The 27,359-nt window shown below is 43.7% G+C and overlaps 1 protein-coding gene across 2 annotated transcripts in view; it reads right to left on the bottom strand.

The window, feature by feature from the left end:
- The window catches only part of TRPC5 (transient receptor potential cation channel subfamily C member 5), a 135,282-nt gene that overhangs the window by 80,950 nt on the left and 26,973 nt on the right, over positions 1-27,359 (bottom strand). For both annotated transcript variants that reach the window (XM_074962460.1, XM_074962459.1), the window contains exon 2: positions 12,338-12,736. In XM_074962460.1, coding sequence (XP_074818561.1) covers positions 12,338-12,715 — 378 coding nt within the window. In that variant the 5' untranslated portion in view covers positions 12,716-12,736. The remainder of the gene's footprint in view (positions 1-12,337; positions 12,737-27,359) is intronic.

Here is a 27,359-nt window from a genome sequence, read left to right as displayed (position 1 = left end):
CAATAGCATCAGAACTTTGGCATTTTCTTTCTGCATGGTGAATATTCAAGTGCAGTACCTGAGTCCTGTTCATATTCCTATGAACTAAATACTATGATGCACGTTGCCCTGAACCATCACAGTTCGGCTCGTGTGCCAACATGCTCCTTCAAGGTAGACTCAAGTTGAGCGTGGCCTTTGGACGGTCTCTACAGGATTTCCACTTTACTAGTAAGCAGAGGTGGGAAGTATTACAGAAATAACATTCTCAGTCCCAGTGTTAGGGGGAATCAAGTATCTTGTCACTAGTAAACACTGCATTGGCAGGCACTGTAAAGTGTAAGTTATTGCCATAGTGTAGGGGTAAGTGAACTGCAAGGTTAGATATGGGTATATCCAGCATTCTTAGGAGATCTAGATGAATACTGCAAAAAGTATCTGTGAGCTAGAGCCTTGCCACGTGACCGAATCTGATGGGACCCAACTAAAGTGCTTGGATCATGTCAGGTCTGAAAACTAAATCATCTCTTGCTTATGGGGTCAGGGCAGCAGCATGCCCCGCTCCTGTCAACCACACCACCTCGTTGTGTTGTGTGTGTGCCGCAAAGTGACTCTGCCAATGAGCTGCAGCACGGCTCCACAGCCCATACAGCACAGCTAGGCGGTGGCGTCTGGCAGGAGTGGCGTGCACAGCTGCTGCTTCCCCAGCTCCACGTTTGGAGACGGATCACACGAAGGGGGCGAGGGGAGCACGGCAGCCCCACCAGGTCAAGCCCCAAGGACATGATGTAGGCAGCACAGACACAGTTTCAACAGGAAGGGTTTGGTTCCAGGTTGGATCAGTTCTGAAAGTGACTCAATACTCTTGGGTCAGCTTCAGGTCTGTTGTGGTTGGGTTCGGGTCCAGGTCTGAGTTGAGCTTTAAGATTAGCCCAAGCATTAGTTTTTAATAAAACCATGAATTTGTTCCTGTGGTGCCCACAATGTGTCCTCCTCACTTTCCTCCAACACTCACCCAGCTGAAAATATGAATGAGAAAGTGTTACGAATACTCATGGCACAAAAAGATATTCATGAATACTCATGCTGAAAGAGTTTGAGTGTCCAGCTTGAAATCTCTTTCCGGGCTCGGGAGGCATCCAGTCAGGAAGCAGAAACAAATATGTGATTTAGGGGACCAATCGAACTGCACAAATAATGAAGATCGGAAGCCACAGTCATGGTGTTTGAGCAATCCCCAGCCTGAAATCTGTTGATTAACCATTACGTTCAAACACCAAACAAACTGATCAAAACAAATGTTTGTTGGTGGAGAAACAGAGAAAAGGATTAAATTTGTTGAACAAAGAGTTTGCCGCAAATAGTTCACCCAGCTGTAATTCGAGCCTCTAGCTCCCAACCCTGGAACGGCACAGTGCTGTGTGAGGACCTTTCTTCCCCTCTTCTTGGATTTCTGGTCACCAGATGGCTCAGACAGCTGAACTGGCATGATATTAAGCTACTGGGGATCAATGTAATTTATTGTTATGAGCTGCCAGCAAGTGACATAGGGTCACGTTGAGCACATTACTTGAGGTATTATCAACAACACTCTTTTAAATGAGTAAAGAAGGTTCCTAGTGAAGCAACCATCGTAGTTCCAATTCCCTGACCTTCTGTCTGTCTTTGAGGCAGGGAGCATTTCTTCTGTTCAGCTGTCGGTGGAAGGGACTTGAATATATTATACAGAGTGGACACTAAAAGAAAAGAGTTTGGGCAGCTCCTGGAGTGGCCGAGGATGTGGATGAGACACGCACCCTGTCACAATCTGCTCTATCGCCCTGAGGATGTTGTTCCTGGTTCTTCCACACATCCAATCTTTGCTACCTGCTCTTAGGTTTAAAATATGGCTTTTTCCTGATTAATGTGTTAATTAAATGAAGTGGTGATTTCTCTGCTGTTGGTTTAATTAGATGGACTCCATTTCTGATGCAGCTTTCACTGTCACAGGCCTGCTGCTAACTATAGCTATGAGTTCTTACTACAGCAATAAAAATAATGAAAAGCTTGGGTGCTGGCAGAGCTGTTAGACATTTGAGCTGCAACAATCACTTTTAGATTTTCAGACACAATCTTTCTTCCTTGTGGTCTCTTCAAATATTTCCATACCAAGTACCTACAGCAAACTTGCTTGTAGTACCACTGTTCCCTATGAACCTTCTCTGGAATAACTTTGACTCTAAACCCTTCCAACTATTGTTAAATCTTTCCTGTTCCACTGAAACTCTTGTCTCAGATGCTCTGATACAATGATGAAGGCCACAGAAGTTCCTAGACGGGTGGTTACATCTAGGCTTTGTGCTCCTTTTGCCTGTTGTCGGTTTCTGATGTCCTGCACTTCTTATGCTCATCTCTGTGGCATCTCAGGCAGGTTGGCTAAGGCCTCTTCTCAGAGATGTCCGAGAACTAACACTGAAGTTGTGCTTCTACCATAATCACTATGTGGAGCAGTACGTGCACCGCACATCCATTTGCCTTGCCTCTCCATGAACACCATTCCCATATTCATTTCTTCCTTGGTTTACTGTCTCGGAATTGCAGGTCTTGAGTTTGATACCATTGGGCTGTGAGTACACAGATTCCTGCTTTTCTTTAATACTTTAGTAAGGTCAGAGGCAATGGTCATTCCTTTTTCTACAGGAAAGAAATATAAGGGATGATCTCTCTTATGGCTTTGAAGAGAGGGCAGTTCAGACCTTCAATCCTCTCACTGTGTAGAGGTCCTACCTAATCCCACTGGTTTCCAAGATTTTTCATTCTTTCTTATCTAGTTTTTATACCACCATCATCTCTGTGGTATCTAAGCTGTTTCCTTCATTTTCATAAGCACAGTTAATTATTCGGTTACGAGGCATGTGGAAAGGTTAGAGAAACTCTTCTCTTGTCTCTTTTAGTAGAGAAGAAGATCCCTACATGATTATGACTACTCAACTGAAAACACCCTCCGTCAAAGAAGTAATCTGGCTTTGGTAAGAATGAAAAGGTTTAATGTAGCATATCGTTTATGGTTCATGAAAGATTGCCTTGGGGCCACAGATCTATGGTATTTACTTACACAGAGATTAAGACTGACTTTTATTCATCAACTCATTTGAAACAGGATTTTCGAGATCAAGCTTAAGTTATCAAATGTTATCAAGTTTAACAGCCTGCTTCTAGCAGGTGCCTGAGGATTATTAACACAGATCCTAAATCTTGTCCTTTATTCCCTACAGTGTTTTCTGGAAAAAAAAAATTTCCCCTGGGCTTATTTCTGCAGTATATTTTCTTTGGAAGATATTGGGATTGGTGTCTGTTGAGATCTCATTGACTCATGAGGCCTTTTGACCACTGAAACAAATGCAATCAAAATTATCAATACTGAAAACACTTTTTGGTATTTTTGTTATTGAGACTTTGCATTTCAGTCCCATCTGCAAACCAGATGAATTTGGAGCCAGCTGCCTGGGGCAAATTACTAATTATGGCAGATAGAAGAGGGGTCTTAATATCATCTTTATGTAAACATTTGGTGTCAGCTCTGATTGACATGAGCAAAACAGCTACCCAGGAAAGTGTTTATGTTTAGACTGAGGACAAAAAATTAATCCAGATAATTGACAGAAGTTCATTTCTTAAAGAAGAGAAATAGGGTTCAGAATTCAGCATAGACTGTACATTTTATGTTAGAAATTAACATATTGCCATGAGTTACAATTTATGGCAGACTCATGCAAATTGAGTGTATTTGCACTAAGAGTTACACAAAGCACTCAGCAAAGCACCTGCATTGTTCTGTAAAAATCACGTAGGAACCAATTAAAAAAAACCCTGAATGCCCATAGGTTCGAATTCAAAATCCATAAAAGTCAATGGAAAGACTCCTATTGTCCTTCAGTGGGTTTCACTGAAAGATCAGGCCCTCAGTGAAGGAGTTATGTGAAATACTATTGCTTCGAAAAATAAGATTAAGATTATTATGGAGAAAACTTTATAAACGTAATGTACATTTTCGAAGGAGTGGTTTCTCTTTTGTAAGTGCAATTAATATCCCCGCAGGTTGCATCTACAGACTTGTCTACATGGGGACATCCAGGAAAACCTGATTTAACTAGAACTGTGAATTTGAAGTGGATTCATTAAGCTGCATGAAATCCCTATGTGGACAATGTCATTCAGAATTAAAGTGGCCTGAATTTGTTTTATCTTAATTCACGTTCGAAGTACCTGTGACCACACTGGGAGTTGGATCAGGCCCTTAGTCAGCATGGATGTTATCCTCTACTACGAATGACACATATCAACCTCTCCCTGCAGTCTCTCCATTGATTAAAACAAAGGTCAGAATCCCATGACATGACACGTCTGTGGCTGAACCCAAAATCTCCAAAAGGGGTCATTGTGGGTCACAACTGCTGTGACATTAAGTTAGCAATGGAATTATTCTGCGTATAACTGGTGTAGTCTCTTTAACGGTTTCATCTAGAGACCTGTAGTACAGTGCACAGAAAACTGTGGCTGTCCGTTGTAATGATCAGACAGAAGAGACCTTGTGAGAAATGCCAAGTTCCGTGGAGGTGAACCTAAAAGGAAATAAAGCTATTTTAAAACATCATTGTTCAGATGTAATGTGCTATGTCAGTTCCCTCAAAGAGGCTTTTGCTTGCCCCAGTCTCTCCTAAACTTCCAATGTAAACGAAATCTTATTTCTTTCTTTCCAGACACATCTGAAACAAGCCAAGCTGTAGCGCTGGAGAAGTGTGTTGATATAGTAACTGGCATATGACATATCACTGCAATTGTCGTAGCGCTTTCAGAAAACAGCAGTTTAACATCAAAACTGCAGTGTAACAAAGGCGTGAGGAGTAAAGGGTGCCTGCTGGGTTTAGTAATGGCATATGAAGTCCTTTGCTGCTGTGTCAAGCTCACCAATTTGAATCAGGCTCTGAGAGTCAGGGATGGGACCCTGGCACTCTCACAGGAGAAAAGCAAACAAACAAAAACCAAAAGCTCTTGCCCTACTTTTGAAACCACTGCAGACCCTACTACCTGGAGATATCTCTATACAGCCCCAGGCCAGAGAGGGGCCAGGCCAGAACCTCCATAGGGAGCTCCCTTGTGTGTCTGAGGGGTGCCCAGGCTAGACCGTCCATTAGAGTTATATAGGCCCGTGGTGCCCATGCTCCAGCAATATTCAGGGCATGGGGGCCCGGCTCTACCAATGTTCGGGGCCAGGTCTCTCTCTGGCCCCACCTGCCACCCCCGCGCACCTCCCCCGGAGCGTCCCTGCCTGCTGCCCTGCTGCTCCACACTGCACTCCCTTGCCGGCTGCTGGTGGCTACAACGAAGGGAGTGGTGCCAGCGGCAGGCTGAGGCAGCTGCTGCACCTGCAGAGGGAGGAGGCACACACATGATGGCAGCCCCCCACCCTGGCTCCCACCAGGAGACGACTCCGATTCCGGGGTGCATTCCTGGCGTCTGCACCTGAGCAGCTGGGGTTTGGGTGAGTGTTGGACTTTGGACATCCTGTCCCCATCCCTCCCCCCCCCCGCCGCCATCCACAGTCACCCGCCCGCAGTCACCACTCCGGCCCCTCGCTTGGCAAGGGGAAGCCCTATCTCCCCCCCGCAGTGAGGCTACGGTGAGGGACAGCAACAGGGGAGGAGGCGCACACATGATGGCAGCTCCCTCCTCCCCCGGCACCCACCACAGGGGAGGCAAGAGGGCTTCCTGGACCTGAGCAGCTGGGGCTTGGGGTGAGTGTCATGACACCCTCCCCCCGCCCCCGCAGTCACCACTCCTGCCCCACGCTGGGCAAGGAGCAGCCCCCTCCCACACCGAACAATGACGAAAAGTGTTTGCTGTCTCCTGTAGAACATCGCAAAAGAAGGGGCTCCATTTTGTTTTAATTTTAGAAAGTATTTGCTTTTGCAGGTTATTGATCCAAGAGTGCTTGGTGTGATACAGCATGGCCAGAAGGCAGCAGGAGAGTGATAAAGGAGAGATATCCAGGGGAAGGAGTTGGAGCAGAGTTGTTTGGAGTTGGAGCAGAGAGCAGTTTGAAGAGACTTTGGAGAAGTGCTATGGCTGGCTAGAAGACCAAGACCCTAGGTAAAGAGATACCCGGCTTGTGCAGAGAGAGAGGGCAGGAAGCCCCACAAGCTGAAGAGCAGGAGAGAGAAGTAGCCCAGGGGAAGGAAGCACTAGTTCAAGTGGTTTACCACTATCCCTAGGGCCCCTGGGCTGGGACCCGGAGTAGAGGGCAGGCCTGGGTCCCTCCCTCTCCACTACCCTTCTCTGGGTTACTAGTGGGACAGTAAATACCCTAGTTCAGGGGCAGGAAACTGCGCCATTAACCTCCCCCCCTCAGAAGAGGAAGCGCGGGACCCATCATAATCGTACTGGCAATTTGCTACATTGGTTGTTTCCGTATTCAAAAGAGTATTAATAAAGTTGATATTCTTAGTTAAATAAATTTTTCTTACGATAGTGACATTGTGCAATATAGGTAAACTGTTAAACGCTTACTGTTTCCAGTCCATTTTTACATTGTTTAAAAATATATATATCGGTTTACAAGGCGGGTGGGACTTGGACACCACCAAAAATTATAAAAACCTGCCTCCCCTGCACTCTGCAGCTGGTTGGTCCAACTCACTTTGTGGATCATTTGTGGGAGGAGTGGGTTTGTGGTATCTTCTCCTCAGCCCTCCTCCCTTCCTCTTGCACCGCATACAGTGCTGTCTCTGTGCTCCCCGATGCACAGTGACTACAGTTGTGGCTGGCTGTGCAAGGAAGGAAGGACAGGCTCTTTGTACGAGGAGCCGGGTATGGGCCGGCCACAGTCCAGCCCTCAGTATTTTCAGACAGAAAGGGTAGACCATATCAGGCTGTCTGTATATGTCTGTAAAAGTAGTTATGCCGGAAGGTACTTGTGGCCTGCCATCATGCAAAGACAGTCACAGCCCTCGTTCAGGTGAACAGGTGCGATAAAGCGCTCTCCTTTGTGCCCAATGTCTGGAGCACCTGAAATTCTTTTCTAGGGCAAAACAACTGATGCCCCCAGGGAGGTGTCAAGAAAGCGTGGTGCTAACAGGGTTTCCAAAGCGCATAACTCAGGGCTGGGAAGCTGGAAGAAGGCTGTATGTCAAGCAGCTAGGAGCGAGCAACCAGCTCTCTCTCTGGCCCCTGGACAGAAGCCGAGCAAACAGAGCCCCTCTCTATGGAACAGAACTGACTGTGTCTGACTTCAGTTTTCTGCAGAAAAGGAGCTGCCCATGTGCAGTTTTGTGCCTACCACTTTCCAGGGAAACAAGCCCTTGTGTATAAATAAACAGACTGTGCTCAGAAAATAACCTGACTCTGCACCATGGATTTCTCTGCCAAACAGAAACCACTCAGCAAGGCCTGGATTTCAGCTACTGCTCAGCCAAAAAGGGGCAACCTTTTTATTTTTGCGTGGCATGAATGAGGACATGGCCAGGACCATAATGTCAGCCGAGGAGGACCTGGATACGTGCACACACAGGCATAATAATTCAACTTCAGCGGCTGTCCTGTGCTAAGAGGATTTCTGGGGTACTCTTGTGAAAGACGTTTGGTGGGGAGCCACCCTAGGACTTCCCCAGGAAAGGATCCAGTAAGGATCATTGGAGAATGTGCATTGGCACTGCTCTGAGGCTATCATAAGGAGTCTGAGTTCTGAAACAGGCTGCTCTGGGATTAGCTTTGTGGGTTGAAGCGTTAAGCCATGTGTCCTTATTGTGCTTAACTAGGCACTTCTTTTCGATAAAACTGTGCATGAAATGAATACCAATCCATTAGTATTGATGAGGCTGAAGAGCTAAGAACCAGTCCTGCAATCTTCTGCAGGCAACCTCCCAATGAGGTCTACAGAAGGTCCCGAACCAAAACCGCAGATCAGAACAACCTGAAATTCTGAGATTTTATAGTTAATAAATCCTGTTTTGTACAAAAGTTCTTTTGCTGACCCAGGGCCACTCAAAATAGGAATGAATCTGGGCTTGTGACAAACCTATTTTTTGTCAGAATGTTTAAGGTCAGGAGAGATGATTAGATCATCTTGACTGGCCTCCTGTCTATCGCAGGCTATTATATTTCACCCTGTGACCTCTGAATTTATAGATTCATAGATTCTAAAGCCAGAAGGGACCACTGTGTCACTTAGTCAGACCTCCTGTATTTCACAGGCCTTGGAACTTCCCCAATATAATTCTGAGAGCAGATCTTTTAGGAAAACATCCCATCATGATTTTAAAAAGGCCAGTGATGGAGACTCTACTTTGATCCTTGGTAAATTGTTCAAATAATTAATTACTCTCACTATTAAAAATTTACACCTTATTTCCAGTCTGAATTTGTCTAGTTCAACTTCCAGCCGTTGGATTGAATTAAACCTTTTTCTGCTAGATTGAAGAGCCTATTATTAAATATTTGTTGCCCAAGTAGGTGCTTATAGACTGAAATCAAGTCACCCTTTAGCCTTACGTTTGTTAAACTAAATAGGCTGAGCTCCTTAAGTCTATCACTATAAGGCCGGTTTTTCTAACCTTTTATTTGTTCTTGTGGCTCTTCTTTAAACCCTTTCCAATTTATCAACATCCTTCTTGAATTGTGGGCACCAGGACTGGACACAGGATTCCAGCAGCAGTCACACCAGTGCCAAATACAGAGGTAAAATAACCTCTCTACTCCTACTCGAGATTCCCATTTATGCATCCTAGGATTGCACTAGCTCTTTTGGCCACAGCATCACACTGGGAGCTCAGGTTCAGCTGATTATCCACCATGACCCCCAAGTGTTTTTTCAGAGTCACTGCTTCCCAGGATAGAGTCCCCCATCCTGTAAGAATGGCTGACATTCCTTGTTCCTAGATGTATATTGAGTTAGATCAAAGCATTTCAGTCCTCAGGAGACTAAACTGTGGCACACCCCCACGGGGAGAGGCTAAGGTATTCCCAATGTCTGAGGCACCTGCAATGGCAGGGAACTGATTAGGTGAGACACACCCTGATGATACTAATGGCAATTCATGTTCTATGCTGCAGAGCTAGGCAACTGCCCCCACCCCCCACACCGACACACAAGGTCCTGCCAATCTGATCTGGGGGAAAATTCCTTCCTGAACTCAAATCTGGGGATGAGTTTGACCCTGAGTATATAAGCAAGACACACCAGCCAGACATCAGAGGGAAGGTCTACACTACCTCTTACATAGATCTAACTTATGTCACTCATGCATGTGAAAAAGACACCCCCTTGAGTGATGCAAGTTACAGTGACCTAAGCGCTGTCCACACCAGTGCTATGTCCTGTCTCCAGCTATGTGCAATCTCTGATGCTTCAGAGGAAAGCAAAACAAAAACAAAAAAACAATCCAGAATGCATCTGGCCAACTGTGCATTAGAGATAAACTTCCTTCCTGACCCCTGCAGGTGATTATACTAGTTTTGATTATACTCACTGTCTTAATACAGAGCTGCAAGTGTGATGAGCATGTCAAAGGCAATCCTGTTCTCCCCCCACCCTTGAAGAAGGGGTGAATCTGGCAATGAATCTGAATTTGTGCCATCTGGATCTGATTCACTGGAACCAGGTGTATTTTGTGTGTTTGGGGATTTTATTGGGAACATTTTGCACAACTCTGTGTACAATTTAACTGTTATATCAGGATGAAAATTGTTTTTCCTTAACAGACATGCACAGTTCCCCCTGGCATTAATGGAACACACAAAGATATAAACCTTGGTGTAGAAAGAGAATTAGATACGTATATAGTTTAGTGCTTTGAAATGTAGCACTAAACTAAAGATGTTGGGTCCAATCTTCAGCTGATGTAAATCAGCCTAGCTCCATTGACATCAACGGAACTATATCACCTTAAAACAACGGAGGAGGTGAATCACTAAGAATAAAAAATTCTGTACTACAAGAGAACTTTCTGAAGCCTGCATAGAATCACAGCACTTTCTTTTCATGATCATTCACACGTACTTGTGTTTAACCTCAGCATTTTCCCATTATACTGAAGACCCTTTCAGTAAAGCTTGAGTTTATCTTTAGTTCTGTGCTACCTTCTGCCATTCTGGTGTATCTCTGAACAAGACAACCAGTCTTTCTAGAGCAGTGAGAAAAGACTACATACAGTTCATTTTCCCATGTATGGTCCATATTTTGCCACTCACATCAGGAAAAAACAGAAAAGTAGCATTTAATTTAACTCTGTCAGAAAATATCTATCTATCTAATCTTCCAGCAACATATTTCTAGTTGGTATTCAAGGGATTTGTGGAATGGTATTGTTTCTGAATTGTAAGTGGGACATCCTTCAAAGTTATCTGTAATGATCTGGAGTATTTCTTCATTGTTTGCTTTGGATTATTTACTCATTGTAAAAAAAAAAAAAAAAGCTCCACACTACAGCCTTTTATAGATTCATAGATACGAAGGTCAGAAGGGACCATTATGATCATCTAGTCCGACCTCCTGCACAACGCAGGCCACAGAATCTCACCCACCCACTCCTGTGAAAAACCTCTCACCTCTGTCTGAGCTATTGAAGTCCTCAAATCACGGTTTAAAGACTTCAAGGAGCAGAGAATCCTCCAGCAAGTGACCCGTGCCCCATGCTACACAGGAAGGCGAAAAACCTCCAGGGTCTCTTCCAATCTGCCCTGGAGGAAAATTCCTTCCCGACCCCAAATATGGCAATCAGCTAAACCCTGAGCATATGGGCAAGATTCACCAGCCAGATACTACAGAAAATTCTTTCCTGGGTAACTCAGATCCCACCCCATCTAATATGGTTAAATCACAGTAATCCCTCAATTCTTTTATACAACATGGAACATGTTCCAGTAGATTTCAGAACAGAAATTAGGCATTGGAATGGAGAGATAGGTCAATAGATGTTCAAATCAAAGAACAGGCAAAAATCTACAGTGTGTCTAGTATTACATACACTCAGCAGCCCATTGATCAGCTATGTTATTTGTAAATGAAGATGAGAGAAAAAATTGTACAGTACACTAGGTAACATTCATGGACTCTGATCTTGCGAACATTTCTGCATGTACTTAATTTTAAGCACATGGACAGTCCCATTGACTTCCGTAGGACTGCCCACGTGATTAACATTAAGCACATGTGTAACCCATGGCCTGTTACAGGTCCCACTCTGTCCAAAGCACAGAGGAAATGAGTTATTGCACCCCACAACTGCAGTGCTTTATTTCAAGCTGTGGCAACTCATGCTCCTAGCTCTGGAAGTCTCCAGTTCAATCACCACACTGTTTGTATGGCCATGGCATGCCAATGCATGGCAGCTGTCACACGTGTGTAAGTGTTGAAGTCAGTGGGACTGCTCACCTGCTTAAAGCTAAGCACATGCATCAGTGTTTGCAGTGTTGGGGTCTGTCTTTGAAAAGTGATTCCATGTGTTAAAAGCAAGAAAACAATAGCTTAGGTCAGCGTTTCCCAAACTGTGCTCCGCGGAACACTGGTGTTCTGCACGATGTGAACAGGTGCTCCGTGAAAGAATCGTAATTTAAAAAAATGGTCTTGCACTTGATTTTTGTACTACTTTATACGCACTTTCCAGTTAGAAATTGTTAGTTCAAGTTATTTTAAATTTGTATTTTTGCTGTGTTTTATAAAACAAAATATATTTGAGCATAAATAACGCAATTTTTTATTTGAAAACCAAACGACTACAAAATAATATTGTAAGTGTTCCATAAATATATACCAGGTGTTCCGTGGCCAAAAAAGTTTGGGAAACGCTGGCTTAGGTTTATATATTGGAATTTAATTAAAAAAGACACTCAATTGTTACACAAAGTATCTATCTATAAATCGTTTTGGGTTTGCCCGCATCCTTAGGTTGGGAAGTGAAGATGAATACTATCTGAAACTGAAGGGGGGGATTTAAGTAAGGCAGAATGTGATTACTCAGATTGGAAATTGACCAGGAGACCAGGACTGACACAGCTACTCTTACAAAAAAGGACCAGAGAATCTTTCATTAGGATCTTCATTTTGTGTTTCCTGGGTCATACAGCACCTCCAACAGCACAGTACCCCCATGCCACCTCCCCCAACTGTTCTGGGACACTGGCTCAGAACTGATTCAGAGAAATGTGCTCTCTACAGAATCAACAACTTCCTGGGATTTTTCATCGTGATCTCATAGTTAATAACCAGGCCTTATCTAGCTGAGTCTGTGACGTGTCCAGACCCTCTGGAGCTTCTGATCAACTGGGTATCTCTTACCAAGCCATTAGCTAATATAAACATTCCTTGCCTGAATATTTGACTGACCTGCTTTTCACCACTTGGCTTCCTGTAACTCAGAAGCAGCTCCACGGCCCCAACCACCTCCTTCCGTATTGCATACAACAGAGCATCTCCCACGTAAATACTGTGGCTCAGCAGTAACTCCATGATCTCCAGGTTTTCATTCTCTATGGCTATTAAAAGGGCACTGCGTCCGAGAGGATCCATACAGTTAATATTGATGTTGTAGTAGATTTCAGCCTCTTGTAAGGCATGTTTCACACTGGCGTAGTCCCCCTTCTCCACAGCAATGAGATAGGCCTTCTCTTCCTGCGAGAGCTCTGCCTCTGCTCGCACGATCTGCAATGGGATCCGGTCTCTGTACGGTGAATAGTTTACCTTTTTGTAGTATAGCTGGGCCATGGTTCATAGTGCCTGTGCAACCTGTTTGGAAGAAAGAAGAAGGACGCTTAGAGACTGAAATTACAGCAAGTGCTAGCTTCCATTCAAGTGAGACAAATTGCTGAAGGTCAATCATAGTGAAAGTTTCTGATCCCTGCATCAGGGCTTATTTTCAATGAGTTTAATACTCGCCAGCACTCATCAAATGAGGGGCTACATTGAAAAGGCTGCAGTGTCGTATTCCTCAGGACAATGCACAAAGTGACACTGGTTGTACTTTAAATGCCAGGCAATGACATTCTTCATCTGTTTACCAGCACCAGCTGTTGTTAGTGGATTATCCATCAAATGTGTGAATAAGTGGATTTCTCACCTCTGCTATGTTTCCACTCAGTGTTTTTCCTCTCTCTTTATAATCATTGGGCCATGTCCTCAGCCAGTATAAATCACCATAGCTCCATTGAAGTCAATAAACCTGTGTTGATTTATACCATCCAAAACTGGCCTGTTATACTTAATGAATTTTCCTTTTATTATGCACTCTCTCGCCTGCTCTTTTTTTTTCTCCCTTGGAAGAAGGGCTTAATTTCCCCCCTGTGTTTATACTCTGACCTGGTCATGGTTTTATTTTAAAACCTTAGCACATTTTTTTAATTTAACTTTCTCCCATTTATAAATAGATCCTGAAAATGGGCTCACATTCACAACATCACTCCAGCTCCCTAGAGTCAGCAGGGCTGCCTGCAGCCTAGGAAAAAACTTCCTTTGAACAAATGTAGCAAGTTGAACTTCAGCTCCATCCCATCACGACTTACTAGCCCACCAGGTTACCAAACAAACAGGCCAGGTAGCGCATGGGATGGAAAAGCACCATGCTGAGGATACAAGGGCCTCCAGACATTGTTTAATGTTGTAGTCTGCAGGCTTGGGTCAATGAGGACCACAAAGTCAGTATCATAGCAACACATAAGTTAAAAACACCTGTTAGATCTGTTTGCCCAGTGCAGGATTGTTCCATGCAGCAAATTTAACAGAGTGTTGTCTCATTCACTCTTATGCCAGGTGGCAAGGTAAGATTGTTATGGGGAGAAAACAGATGGAGAAGGAGGGCTTCGTGATTCACACGCAGGCCTGGGAGTCAGGAGATACGGGTTCTATTTTTAGCTTTGCCACAGATTCCCCATACAAGAGCCGACATCTTTTCACACTTGTGTTTTCAGTGATGTGATCAACCCAAGTTTTTTATGCTGACGTGTGGGTATGTCTGACAGGAAGATTGCTGTCCTTCAGGAAATATACATATTTTGAATTCAGAACACCATTTGTTAAAATGTTTTAAATAATGAAATGAAATTTTAAAAAGGATGCTGTTGAGATTTACAAGCCAAAAAAATTGACCAGCTTTCCACCTGTCAGGTCTGACCTTTGGTAACCCAACCAAGTATTCACTTGTTCTATCCAAAATAGAGAGTTTATTATTTTCTTACTGCTAGACTACCAATAAATCAACCCGTGTAACATGCTGTCCTGCACATGCACCTGTTTTGTTTAGTGTTATTGTGATGCCTTGTTTATATGTGCAGTAAAACTATTAGTGACGGTGGGGAAAATATGTTCATTTCATCCACCTGTTGTGCAATGAGTGCAAATACTTTTTATTGTAATCTGCATAAATATCTATATCTGAAGTGTGTGTTCACAGCATCTCGCTACTTAGTGTGAAATTTAAATTTCACTGAATCAGCTGAGGGGCTAACCAGTCATACCTGATGTGGCAGTTTCCCATTGTACAGAATATTGCACTACAGGGATATCTCTGCTGTCTACGATGTGGCTTCAGAAGTGCTTGCCATAGGGCAGCTGTGTTTGGAAGATTAAGGATTGAGTGAGATTGTCTTTTAGCTCAAGTGTTTAGGGACTTGTGTTTTCTGAAACAGGAAGATCCCAGTTCTATCCCAGCTGTCACCATGAAATTGTGGGTGAATGCTGGCATGCAGCAAAGTGACATCTGTGAATGTCTTGGGAGGCCACATATTTGTTAGAATGGGTTAGGCATGTCAGAAAGTGCTCCGTGAGAGCCCCTGCTTCTGATGAATATGGGAGTATTTCTCAATTTACAAGAATTACAGCTCCATGCACATCTGTTTAAACCATTAGAAGCACATATGCTTTAGACACAATCTGAGATATGGTTCAAGCCTTGCACACAACCCGTCTTAAGTACTTTGGCTTAGTTTCTTTACGCTAAACATAGTGGCTTCTGTTATTTTGTTGTACATATTGTCTTTGGCATTTGCGTACTTAAGTGACGTAACTTAAACAGACAGCTCAATGTGCTAGGATGGTAGCCAGTGAGTAAGGCAGCCAAGCCATTCCCAGACTGATCATTTTCTGTCCCCCCCACCTCCACCCCCCGATGTAGTCTAAAAGTCACAGCCCTTGGTGACATGGTTATGCCAGTTACATTTGTTAAGTGTAGACTGGGTCTAAGTGACTTAGGAGCTCAGCACCTATTGACATTCAATAAGTCTTAGGCTCTTAGGTGGTCAAGTAACTTAAAAATGGGGCTATACGGCTCCTATGTCACTTAGGCCTGGTCTACCTTACCCCAGATCTGAAAGGCATCACCCTGGCCAGAAAGATGGGGGCTACAACACAGGGACATCAGGAGGTTACAGGGAGTTAAGGGGCTAGTTCTGTGGGTGTCAACAGGAGATGGAAAGAGCCTGAAAGCAAGGAAGGATTGAAGTGACCCTTGGGAAAGTGAGAGTGATGCAGAGGACCACATGAGAAGGGAAACATCATTCTCTTGTGAAGATTGATGCTTCAACATGCCTGAGATCTTTTGGCGAGAAATTCAAGTCCAGCTGGACATCTTTTTCTCCTATTTCTATTCAATTTCATAGAATTTTTTTTGCAAATAGTGGGCCAAATTCTGCAATGATTTTCGATCATTGCCACCCTGTGGAAGTCAGTGGAGTGGCACTGGGTGTAAGTCACTCCAGAATTTAATCCATTGTCTTTCCAATAGCTCTTTGTAAAGGAAAAAACCCACAATTGATATTAACTTCTAAAACAGATAGATCCTGGCCCCCCAGTATAGCCTAAGGCTCTGATCCATCAAAGCATTTGTTTCATTTCAAGCCCGCGAGAAGCCCCATGAAATCAGAGTAGAAAAAATTCATCAACTGAATTACTTCTTCTGAATTATTCATTCAGCTCTGTTACATACACTGTCACTTGTACAGCTGCTCCCCCCTCAAACACACTGGTGCCTGGGCCGGAAAAGATAGAGTACAATGTCCAAGCTAATATATTTCTCATTGGGTTACGCTGCAGATTGAGCAAGCTGTTTGTTAACTCTTGTTTGTCTGCTCAGATTTAGATCCAGAATGGATGAGGCGGGGTTGTAGGTGGAAGTTCTACTCTCATTCTATCTTTCCTGTAAAATCGGGACATAAAGCCAGCCGTTAGCAAAGTGATCACATATACTCAGACAGCTAACAAATTACCGCAAGTGCTACTGTATAGTGTGTCACTCACTTTCATACTTCACGAGCCTGCTGTGAGCAACATCATGCGCATAAAGAAGTAACGATTGCTGATCAACAGATTTGCATTGACCACTGCTGCTTATTTATTCTAGAGAGAAAACTTGCCCCCTTATAAGCATGTAGGGAAATGAGAAAAAAAAAATTGGTGAAATCAAACTCAGAAAAGATCTGTGTAATTCCCAGGGACATCAAAGGGAAGCAGCAGCAAAGTATTTGAAATGTAGCAAAACCAGAAATATGGCTACTATTACACAGTGACTTTAATATATTGAAATCTGCACAGAAAGCTTGAAAAATACAAATTTTTCATTTTACTTCCTTTCACAGAGCAAAGTCTCCTACTAGCCAAGTTAATATTTGGGACTAGGGAAAGGTGTTCTGAATGGTACATGTGCTAGATTTCAAAAGCATCAATGACTATATAAACACCATGTATGTGCTGGTGATATCCACACAATAAAATACAGAGCATTATGAAAAACAAGAGAACCGGCTAATAAATTGCATATCACATGGTCCATACTTTATCATTTATCTTTGACTATATTGCCTGCCTCAAGCTCATTAATTCCCCCTTCATCAGATCTACTTGTAATATTCCAAACCTTCAAACAGCTTCAAAAAGCCACCATTTTTCTTTAAGCTCCCTGTTAAAGAAATGGGAGCTTTATCCCTTTAAATGCAGCCATTTAAAACCTCTATAAATGACCTGAAATAGCTTTTCTGTACCCACAGTGTGAAGGTCTGAACTCTCGGCATCTTCCAGGGTATTTCCCATTGGATAGATTGGCATTGCCACTTTGCAAAGGGATAAAGTTCCCTTTCTAGTGCTGCAGAGTCCGGAGACATCAGAGCTCAAATATGTCAGTTCTCCAGGACTGAATACTGCCCATCCTTGACTTTGAGCCAGTGTAGTTTTGGAAGGGACAGTCCACAAACAGGGAGGAAGAAAGAAGCTGAAATAAAAAATGGCTCTCGTTTGAAGCTATTGAGAGAGTTCATCCATTTCATGGCATATGCAAAACGCAGAGAAGAACTCTCTCCCCAGCCCATTCCAAACCATACAAACATAACAACACTAACTTAGGATGCACCAGATGAGCAGGGTATGGCTCTGTCTCCAAGAGGTGCAAAAATTATAAAATAATTAAACTCCTTTCAATGTAACAACGTTTTTTTCCGTAACACTTCTTCCTCTGGAGCGGGGGTGGCCAACCTGTGGCTCCGGAGCCACATGCGGCTCTTCAGAGGTTAATATGCGGCTCCTTGATAGGCGCCGACACTGGGGCTGGAGCTACAGGTGCCAACTTTCCAATGTGCTACAGGGTGCTCACTGCTCAACCCCTGGCTCTGCCCCACTCCTTCCACCAAGGACCCCGCCCCTTCCCCTGAGTCTGCTGCACCCTTACTCTTCCTCCCCCCACCCAGCCTCCTTCACACCTGATCGCGGTGGGCGGGAGGCGCAGGGATGGAGGGTTAGGTGCTGATCGGCGGTGCTGCTGGTGGGTGGGAGACGCTGGGGACCAGACGGGGGGGAGCTGACAGGGAGCTGTCGACGTGTTACTGTGGCTCTTTGGCAATGCACATTGGTAAATTCTGGCTCCTTCTCAGGCTCAGGTTGGCCACTCCTGCTCTGGAGGGATGCACATTGGATAAGCTTCATAGAAGAAGTGGATTTGAGGAGGCACTAGGGGTGGCATGGAAGATGGCACAAAGATAAGATTGAGAGAAGGAAACAAAAGAAATGGTCAGGTGGGAAGCTTCAGTGACATGAAGGAAGCATTGGGGATGTAGGAAGAAATGAAATCAGGGAAATCTTATTATTAATAACTATATTTCTCCATAGATAGATACGATCAATGATGGGGACACACGGCTGCCAATCATGAATGCTGCTTTCTGCCACTGTGCAAATTTCATGATATTTCACCAGATTTTCACAAGATAATTTCTCAGGAATTTTTGGCATTTGTTTGCTTCTGCCTATCACAATAGGATATAATCCAGGGTGTGACATTCTAAGACTCTCATCCCTTGAGACTTCTGGTGAAGTCTTAAAATGCAATGGGTCGATGTTAGTTTGTTTCCTTCTAATAAAATAGGACAATCTAGATAACTGGTTTATTTTTTATCACTTGTTTTGCCTGATGATTGACAGATAGACAGGTGACATAAATCACCAGGGCCTAACTATGTAATGAAAGCAGAATGTATATGTACATATATATAGTTTAGATTCAGGAGCTCATTGCTGACAACTGTGTGAACATCTGCCTAAGTGATGAAAACAAGAATCAAATACTCAAGAGCCATCTTTCCTGCTTGATGGGGCTCAGTGTGAACAGCCGAACGAAATCATAGATTGGAGTAGTCAATCAAATACTGTATCTGCCACTGTGCAAATAGCACATTAGGTGTTCCCTTTTAGTGTAAGTGCATTCTGGAAGAGGTTGACAAAATTGTGTGTGTGTAGCATTAAATGTTGTCAACACATCTTATGTCGCTTTGTCCTATGCTTGTATGGCAATTTTTCCTCCTTGGTATCTCAATGAGGACATCATCTGCACTTTTCATTCTCTACCTGGGGCTTCAGCTCTTTGAGAAACTGGTAGGTTGAATTAGCTCTTTAGTCATCCTTAGAGTCTGTGCATTTAATAATATTGATCAATTTTAAAAGGTTATAAACCTGTGTTCTGACATAATCCAGAAGGGCTATTTAAGTAAATATTATTACATTTACTTAATGGACCAATTGAGTCTGTGATTGGATCCTTCTAAGTGCCTTAGTTCTTATTCACTAACTATGCTGGAAAAAGCATATGGCCTCAGGACTTTTGGAAAATAATACTTATTTTTTATCTTCAACAAAATATTTTTTCCCTTTTGCAAAAGAGGCAATACGTACTCAGTACAACATTTTTTCCATGGAGTTCAGTGGGAATAGAATCAGGCCCTAAATCCCCTGCAAACTCATGAAGTCCCTATACCACAGCCACCACCTCTCTGGTCAGAAGCAGAACATTCCCTGACAATTTTTTAAAAACAGAAAAAGCCCAAATAAGCATATTCCCTCAGGAGTTTCGGAAAATAATATTTATTTTATAACCTTCTGAAAAATATTAAGCAAAATATTTTGTTTCCTATCTCAAAGGGACACTACCCTCTCAGGCAGTTTAAACCCAACACTTAGGTTTCGTAAAAATATATTCCGCTGTAGTGACTGCATCCCAAAGATTGTAACATTTTATTGGTACTAGGCCATGATAACTAGAAAGTGAACTGACTACTAACAAAATTAAAACTGACTAATCTAATTGCATTGTCCAAACTGAGTGAAATGCTGAACACAAACAGACTACATGGTGAAAAGCAAGTCCCCGATTCTGCAAGCTCCACCCAAGTTGATCCAGCTATAGGCTAAATTAGCTTTTAAAAATTCTTTCAGATTTAATCACCTAAGGTGGTGTTCAGAATACATGAGGTCATTGTGGTGTTGTATATGATTTTCTAACTTTACAGAGGCTATTTAAAAAATATGTGATACAGGCAAGAAAAATTAATAAGCACCCAACTCAGCTATTGCTAGATAACTCCAAAGCTGTAATACAAATTGACAAAAGCCAGAATTTTTTTTCATTGAAGGTGACTCAAAATGTCACAAGTGAAGACTGAAATTTGAATTTTAACTCTGAATTTCCTATCTTTGGTAACATAATTTTGAAGTTATTTATGTGTGACTTGGAAAGCTCAAATCATTGATATAATTCTTTCTCCTTGTATAATCAATTGGATGAGTCACAACAAACTGCAAAAAATTAACACCCCCTTTTTTAACATAACACAATTGGTGCTTTTGGAGATCTTGCTAGAGGTTTTCTTCTCCCCCTGACCATAAAACTCAGCTGATGACTTGGGACTCATGCCCCAAATAGCTGGCAGATCTGCACAGGCAGACCCCTGTACTGGTGCTGAGCCCCCTTATCTTCAGTGGGGCTCTTTGCAGATGCAAGGGCCTGACTGAGTGGATCTCACTGCAGGATCAGGGCTTAAGAGTCCCAGATCCTAGATGTCAGCTGAGATTTATATTCACAGTAGAAGAGGTCCTTTTTTTAAAGAGGTGGCATTTTAATCTTGTAAAATGCACTGAATGTAGAACTCACCATTGAGGCAAAGTGAATTTTATATGTGTGTGTGACAGGGTCCAGACTGAAGAGGGAGTCTGAACCCCAAAGAATAAGCAACTGAATCAACTTATTGTATACAATATTATCTTATAAAAGTGTACCGAGTACAATGCCTAAAAAGTGGTGTCACACTGGTCATGAATATCATTCCCTGATGTATAGTATGGATGGATGGTGTGTAAAGATTTATGTATGTGTGCTGGAAATATGGTCCTAAAATGTGTATTGGGGGCTGACTTGATAAACAAGTTTGTCCTAGTCTAAGGAATGTTGTTTTGCCTGTTTGCCTGTCTCTCCAATGTAAATTGAGCAAGGTGATGCCAGAGACAATGGAAGTTACATTTCAATATGAGTCAACAGGGTGGTGGGAAGTCAATAGGAAGAGACAAACAGCACGGGAGAAGAACTTAATGTGGGGACAGACACTTCAGAAGAACACACTTCCAAGGTTTGCTGTACCATACAAAGAAGGGGAGAGAACCCCTTTGGTATCCATTGCTTCCAGGACAAAAGAGGCCAGTGCTCTGGAAATCTGTGAAAGGTGGATCCTTCAGCAGGGTGGGTTGAAGACTCTGAGAACTTACTGTAGGTGAGGAATTGCCGAGACCACATTTATAATCTGTTAAATTTAGACACTAGAAAGCATATTTTTACTTTTGTTTTGTTTGTGACCATATCTTCCTTTTTTTCTCTTGTTCGGTATCATTTACACTTATGTTCTTTATTAATAAACTTATCCTTAGTTTTACTATAAACCATTTTGTGTATTAAGTTAGAGTGTGTCCTCAGTAAGTCAACAGGCTGGTGTGTACACTGTCTCTTTGGAGGCAGCAGACTCAATAATTTCTGTGAGTGTCCCATGAGAGGGACTGAACCCTGCAGAAAGACGCCTCTGGGGAACTGGGGTTCACTGGATGTTACCTGAAAACTTGCAAAGCAAGATTCAGATGGGCAGAGTCTCAGGAAGTTTGCTGGTGAGGCAGACATCTGTGGTATGACAGGAAGCTGACACACAGTTTGCGCTCCAGCAGAGCTCACTGTTGCCAAAGCAGAGAGGTAACACGATGACTTATGGTTCTGGTCTCCCTGACACACGCACACACTCCCTTCCCCTGGGGCCCCTTCCCCTGGGGCTCCTTCCCCGGAATATTCTATTCTGTTCTGCTTAGACTCTAATACCATGCCCATCACTATGGTATCTGAGCACCATTACAAACCATACATTTGCAATCAGAAGGAGAAAGTTATTCCACAGCAGGACAAGCATTTCTTCTAAAACTTTTCTCTGAGGACCCTGCAGCAGTCAGGCTGTGGCTGGCTCATTGATATGCACAGTGTTTGTATCTCAAAGTCTGTTGCCAGTCAAGACAATTTACAAACCCTGGGGTCTGTCAACCTGGATATTGTCTTTTAACAGAATTTTCCCTTTAAAATGATGGATTCAGAGAGTTTGCTTCTATACCTGCGTGGCTTACATAAAATATTTTCTATTTGCACCTCGTGGGATTTTTGCAAGTTGTGTGAAAAATACAAATTATTTACATTCCGGATTCATCTTGTAGGCAAACCTCTTAATTAATTCACTAATTGTTCCGGGGCTTGGGCGTTGGAAGTGGGACTAATAAGAAGCCCAGTATTCTGCAAGGGAGTCTCCAGTGAAACAAGAAGAATCATGCTGGCTAGAGAGTGCCCTCCCATGTCTGTTATCCACTAGCTGAAACTAGAGCAGTTCTCATCTAACACCCTGCACTATCCGGGCCATAATACATGTACAGATGCTACGATAGAGTATCTCCTCTAGCAACTAGAAGTGTGGGAAGTTAGGCACCTAAATACCTTTGACGATCCAGGCCGTAGTACCTGAAAACCATGGCTTCTTGTAGCTAAGGGGGCAGTATTGTCTGCTGGTCAGAACAGGGGATTGGGAGTGAGAAGTTCCTGAGTCTGAGTCCAAGTTTTTCTACTGAGTGGATATGTGATCCTGAATAAGTTGCTTCACTTCTCTGTAGGTCCTTTTTTATTCAAAAACCCTCTACACAGGGCTGCTCTGAGGCTTAATGAATTAATGTCTGTTAGACATTTTGAGATCATCAAATGAAAGTTGCTAAACATGTTCAAAAACATTATCACTCACTTTTCTACAGATTTTAATCTCTTAAGAAGTTTGTCATGAGTGAGGATAGTCAAGTTCTGGAATTGGCTTCCATGGGAGGCTGTGGAATCCCCATCATCGGAGGTTTTTAAGAACAGGTTAGACAAACACCTGTCAGGGATGGTCTAAGTTTACTTGCTCCTGCCTGACCATGGAAGGATGGATTAGATGACCTCTCATTTCTATGATTCTGTAAATTGCAGTGGTCCAAGCTCTTTATTACTGCCCTGCAGCACATCTGCATTAGGTGACTGCAGTGCAAATTTCCCTAAGGTAGATAAGTCTGGCCCTCCTGGAAATCTCAAGCTGAAATGCCAGCCCATGTCTTGAAATCCTTTGCTGATGCACACAGAAAAGCTAGGGACCGACTCCTCTTATGATCTGAGAATGTGGGAAAGTGCCTTTAAAATAGCCATGGGGTGGGCTGGAGGAAAGGGAGAAAAGACAGGCTTATTGTGGGTACTCATTTTCAGCTCAGAACATTAGAATGGTCCATCAATTTAACATAAGCCTCTTATACCAAGACTTATCAGCAGGACAAAGAGCAAGTGGCTGGCCTGTGAAGAATGACGATGTCAAATCGACTACTTATCTTTTGTACATTTTCTTTTTAAACATTCTGATTAGAATAGTTGTATTGAGATAGGATGTTGGAGGATATTTTGATTCATTACTAATGTTTCTTTTAAATTAAAAATTAGTTTTTTTAAAAAAATCCCAATCATTGCAAAAATAAAAGCCAATCTATATGTTCCATTCCATATCCAAAAACCAAAAAAGGCAAGTGCCTTTGATTGATTATGCTGATGCTTTCCCTAGTGGGAGCTGCATTTCCCAGGGAGCAGACAAGCTGATGTTCTGTAAGCCATAGCAACTCCACTGACCTTCACTTGCGCCGGCCACCACTTCCCACAGCTCCCATTGGCCGGGAACGGTGAACCGTGGCCACTGGGAGCTGCGGGTGGCTGTGCCTGTGGACAATCAATGTTAACAAACTGTCTTGTGGCCTGCCAGCGGATTACCCTGACGGGCCGCATGTTGCCCTCCACTGCTCTGAAGGTTCCACATCAGCGCAGGGGTCTGCTATTATAGAGAAGAGAGGCTTCTCCCAGTATGGCCCCATCTGGAAACTCAGTACAGTTTTCTTTCCCTGCCCTTCTAATCTGCATACACTACACTGAGGCTCAGTGTATACTGGGGAAGTTGCACTAATGTAACTATCCTGATGTCAATTATTCGGGTAAGTTGCACTAGTAAAAAATCCATTTTTTAATGGTGCAGTGTTCCAAACATTTGTGGCTTACTTTGGTGTAATTACATTGATACAGATACACCACTTCTACTTTCCCCAGTTTAGGCAAACTATTATGTATTCTGGGTGAGTGGGTTTAACTAGTGTCTTGTTATAATCTGTGGGCATAACTGAGGGTGAGAATGGCCAGCTCTAGATTTTGCAGGTGAACTCAAAAAAACAAAAAGAAAAGGAGTACTTGTGGCCCCTTAGAGACTAACCAATTTATTTGAGCATAAGCTTTCGTGAGCTACAGCTCACTTCATCGGATGCATCAAATAAATCGGTTAGTCGCTAAGGGGCCACAAGTACTCCTTTTCTTTTTGCGAATACAGACTAACATGGCTGCTACTCTGAAACCTGTCAAAAAACAAAGCAACTTCTCATCTCCCACCAAGGGAAACAAAAGTAGAAACCAATATTAGGCTTGCCTGCATTTTATTAAATAACAGTACATTCTCTCTGGGTCTGTATAATTAGCTGGGGTGCTTAAACTCCTGGAAATATGGCCTTTGCAGATTCTGGGTGTCCCTGATTTGGCTGGATCTGTCCTGAAAGCAATGTATCTTTTTTAATGAAATATATTTCTCAAATTAAACTACTACTGGAAACAAATGGTCTCCATCGGTTTGAAACCCAAATGCAGTGTTCCACTGACCTGAAACCCACCTCCTTTCCTGGCACATTTCAAAACAGCTTGATCAGAAGGCGTGAGAGTGAAAACACCAAAAATGGAAATGGAAAGCGGGGGCATGCAGGGACCAGTGTGCCATAGTCTGCAAAGTAAAAAAAAAAAAAGGGAACAGAGAACTGGATGTATGTTTGAGCCATAGCTAGGATTCCAATATGGGATTATTTCTGGTGTCATTAAAAGCTGCAATATATCTATGTGTTTGAAAAGTCTCTGCTGGTTCTGGTAGATTATTAGTTCCAGCTGAAAGAGAAAGGAGTATCGCTGCTACACGGCACTTTCACATACTAGGGAAGAGAACAACAGGACAACAGCAAAGGGAACCTTTCCATTGCTTCAACATGTGTTCTAAGGAATAAAACAAGTATAAAGGGAAGGGTTGTGCCATTCCAATCACATTGTTCTGTGCAGCTAGAATATCCTATATATCGGCTAGTAATACAAGGAGAGGGACGTTGTCCCAGGATTGAGGCCCAGACACCCTGGATGTAGGAGCAATTTGCTCCCATAGTGAGGCACAAACCTGACTCCTTCGCCGCTAACAAACTGATCTGTGCCGGCAGTGAGGTAGTTAGAGGCACACCTGCAATTCAAGGGGAGTGGAAATAACACAAGCTGAGGAACCTCTGACCTGAAGAAATTCTGCAGCATGCAAAACATGAGTGTTGGCCATCATCCGTCCGGAATACAGCACAGGGAGAGCCCCAGAACTCCGACATCTCCAACAGAACAGGATCAAAGGCATCAGGGCACTGTTTGGGGAAGGGAATGAGGGGATGAACTGAGGGTTGGCACATAGCGCAGAGGTCTTTGGCGGGGGCAGGGAGGACAATCTGTAGTGGGAGGCAGAGAGATGGGTGAGACGTGAGTGTGCAGAGGACAGGAGATCTCAGAAAGTGCAGATAAGCTTTGTAAACGCCTCTGAACTTCCCAGGGCTTAACTGATGAAAGGTCTAGTAAAATGCCATTCTGTCATCCGCATCATCCCAACTGGCAATATTTGGCACCATTTTGATCAGTCTTAGAGGAGAGACCCCACAGGCCCTAGAGAACGAATTGCTTTCTCACTTCTAGAAGTGATTCCTTCATGTCAGGGAGAGCATATTGCTAGGGAGTGGGGTGTGCAAGGGAATGGCTCTGCTCCTGCTTGGGCTCTACCTGTTATGTGGGGATGAACTGGCTGGCCCTTTTTGCCCATAAGCCCCTCGTAAACAGGCTTTGTGCAGGGAATCTCTGCAGGGGATACAGCCCACCCTCCACCTACAACATAGCAGCTCTTGGGCCCTACCTTGGCCACTGGTCCAGCCCTTGGGATGGACAATGGCTACAAACCCTTACAAGGAAGCTTGTGTATGCTTCTTCCATGTGGCGATTCAGTGGCCGTGACCCCACTCTAAGCCCCCATTCATGGTCTGTCTTGTGGTGGTGGGGTGAAGCTCAGCTCCCTAGAGCACAGCAGGTGAGGCCTGGGTATTTTGTGTGCGCTGCCTCCTGTGATAGGGTGCACAAACCCCATACGGGGCTGAGGCAGCCCTGCCCTTCCAGTCCAGCAGAGCATGCGGCTAACTGAAGAGGAAGCTTAAAAGGGAGCCTCTCAGATCAGAAAGAGGAAGGCTGGGAAGGAAGATGGCTCTACCTGAGGACACCTGAACAAGGGTGCTGAAGAAACCTCGCTGTGAGGAAGAAGACCGGCTGCTGAGCGCGGCTGGGGCTGAAGGTTTAGTTGTTGTTTCTTTTCTTTTGCTCTCTTCTATTGGGCTTGGAGGCTTTGGGGGAGATGGATGGTAGGAATGAAGTGACCCTGGGAGGCAGCTCTAGAGGCACTCCCAAGTGCCTGATGCTGCATGCTCTGATAGGGCCCTGGGTCAGAGCCTGGTGGAGTGGGGGAGGCGAGGGGGGCTGGGCCCCCCTACCAAGTGCCCTTGTTGCAGGAGGGGCATAAATCTCATTTCCACCCCTCTTCATCCCTCTCTTATAAAGAGCCAGGGTAAGGACATTGAAAACCCTGAGGCAAGGATAAGCCACATACAAGGGTTAGGATCTGCACCAAAGGCCCTTCCTGCTGGAAGGCAAGAGACTGGAAACTGGGTGTGCTAACCACTAGGCCCCCTGTCTCTCTGAGGTCTCTACTACACATCTGCGTACTGTCCCAGAACAAATTTCAAAAGGGTAAATAGGAGACTTCAGTCGCCAAGACGTCTGCCTGTCTATTGCATATTAACGTTCCCATCTCTCGGAGCCTTCCACGGGAGAGGCTCCTTCTCTAGAAAAAATTACTTAAAACAAAAATCCAACCAAGCTACTAAAACTCCAGGGGTCTCAAACACGCGGCCCGCAGGCCCCAGGTTAGGTGGCTCCATTATATTTGTAACCCCTACCACAGCAAATTAATATTACAGTTTATTAATTTCCTACTTCTCTTCACACAGCCATCAAAGAGGAGTAAATATAAAAACGCACCATTGTGCAATCACAAGACAATCACAGCCTTCCATCTTCTCAGATACAGAAAGAACATGAAGCTTATTATGTCTGCCTCACGTCATCACTGCGTTCCTCCTCTTTCGAGGTGTGATATCTATTCACTTTCAGAAAAGAAACCAAGAAAGTGTCAAGCAAGCAACCCCATTGTCTTATCTGCACGAATGTAGCATGGCACCATTATAATCTCTCATATTTTGCATCCGCATTCTCTGAACCCATTGGCTGTAATCTCTAGCTTCCCCAGCTACCTACAAGGAGTCTTTTTCTGTTACCACAATTGCTTGAAGAGAATTGTAATCACTTCTTCAA

Source organism: Natator depressus, chromosome 9 (assembly GCF_965152275.1).
Source record: "Natator depressus isolate rNatDep1 chromosome 9, rNatDep2.hap1, whole genome shotgun sequence".
Taxonomy (NCBI): Eukaryota; Metazoa; Chordata; order Testudines; family Cheloniidae; genus Natator; species Natator depressus.
The sequence above is the reverse complement of the archived record's forward strand: the minus strand, read 5'-3'. Positions and strand labels throughout refer to the sequence as shown.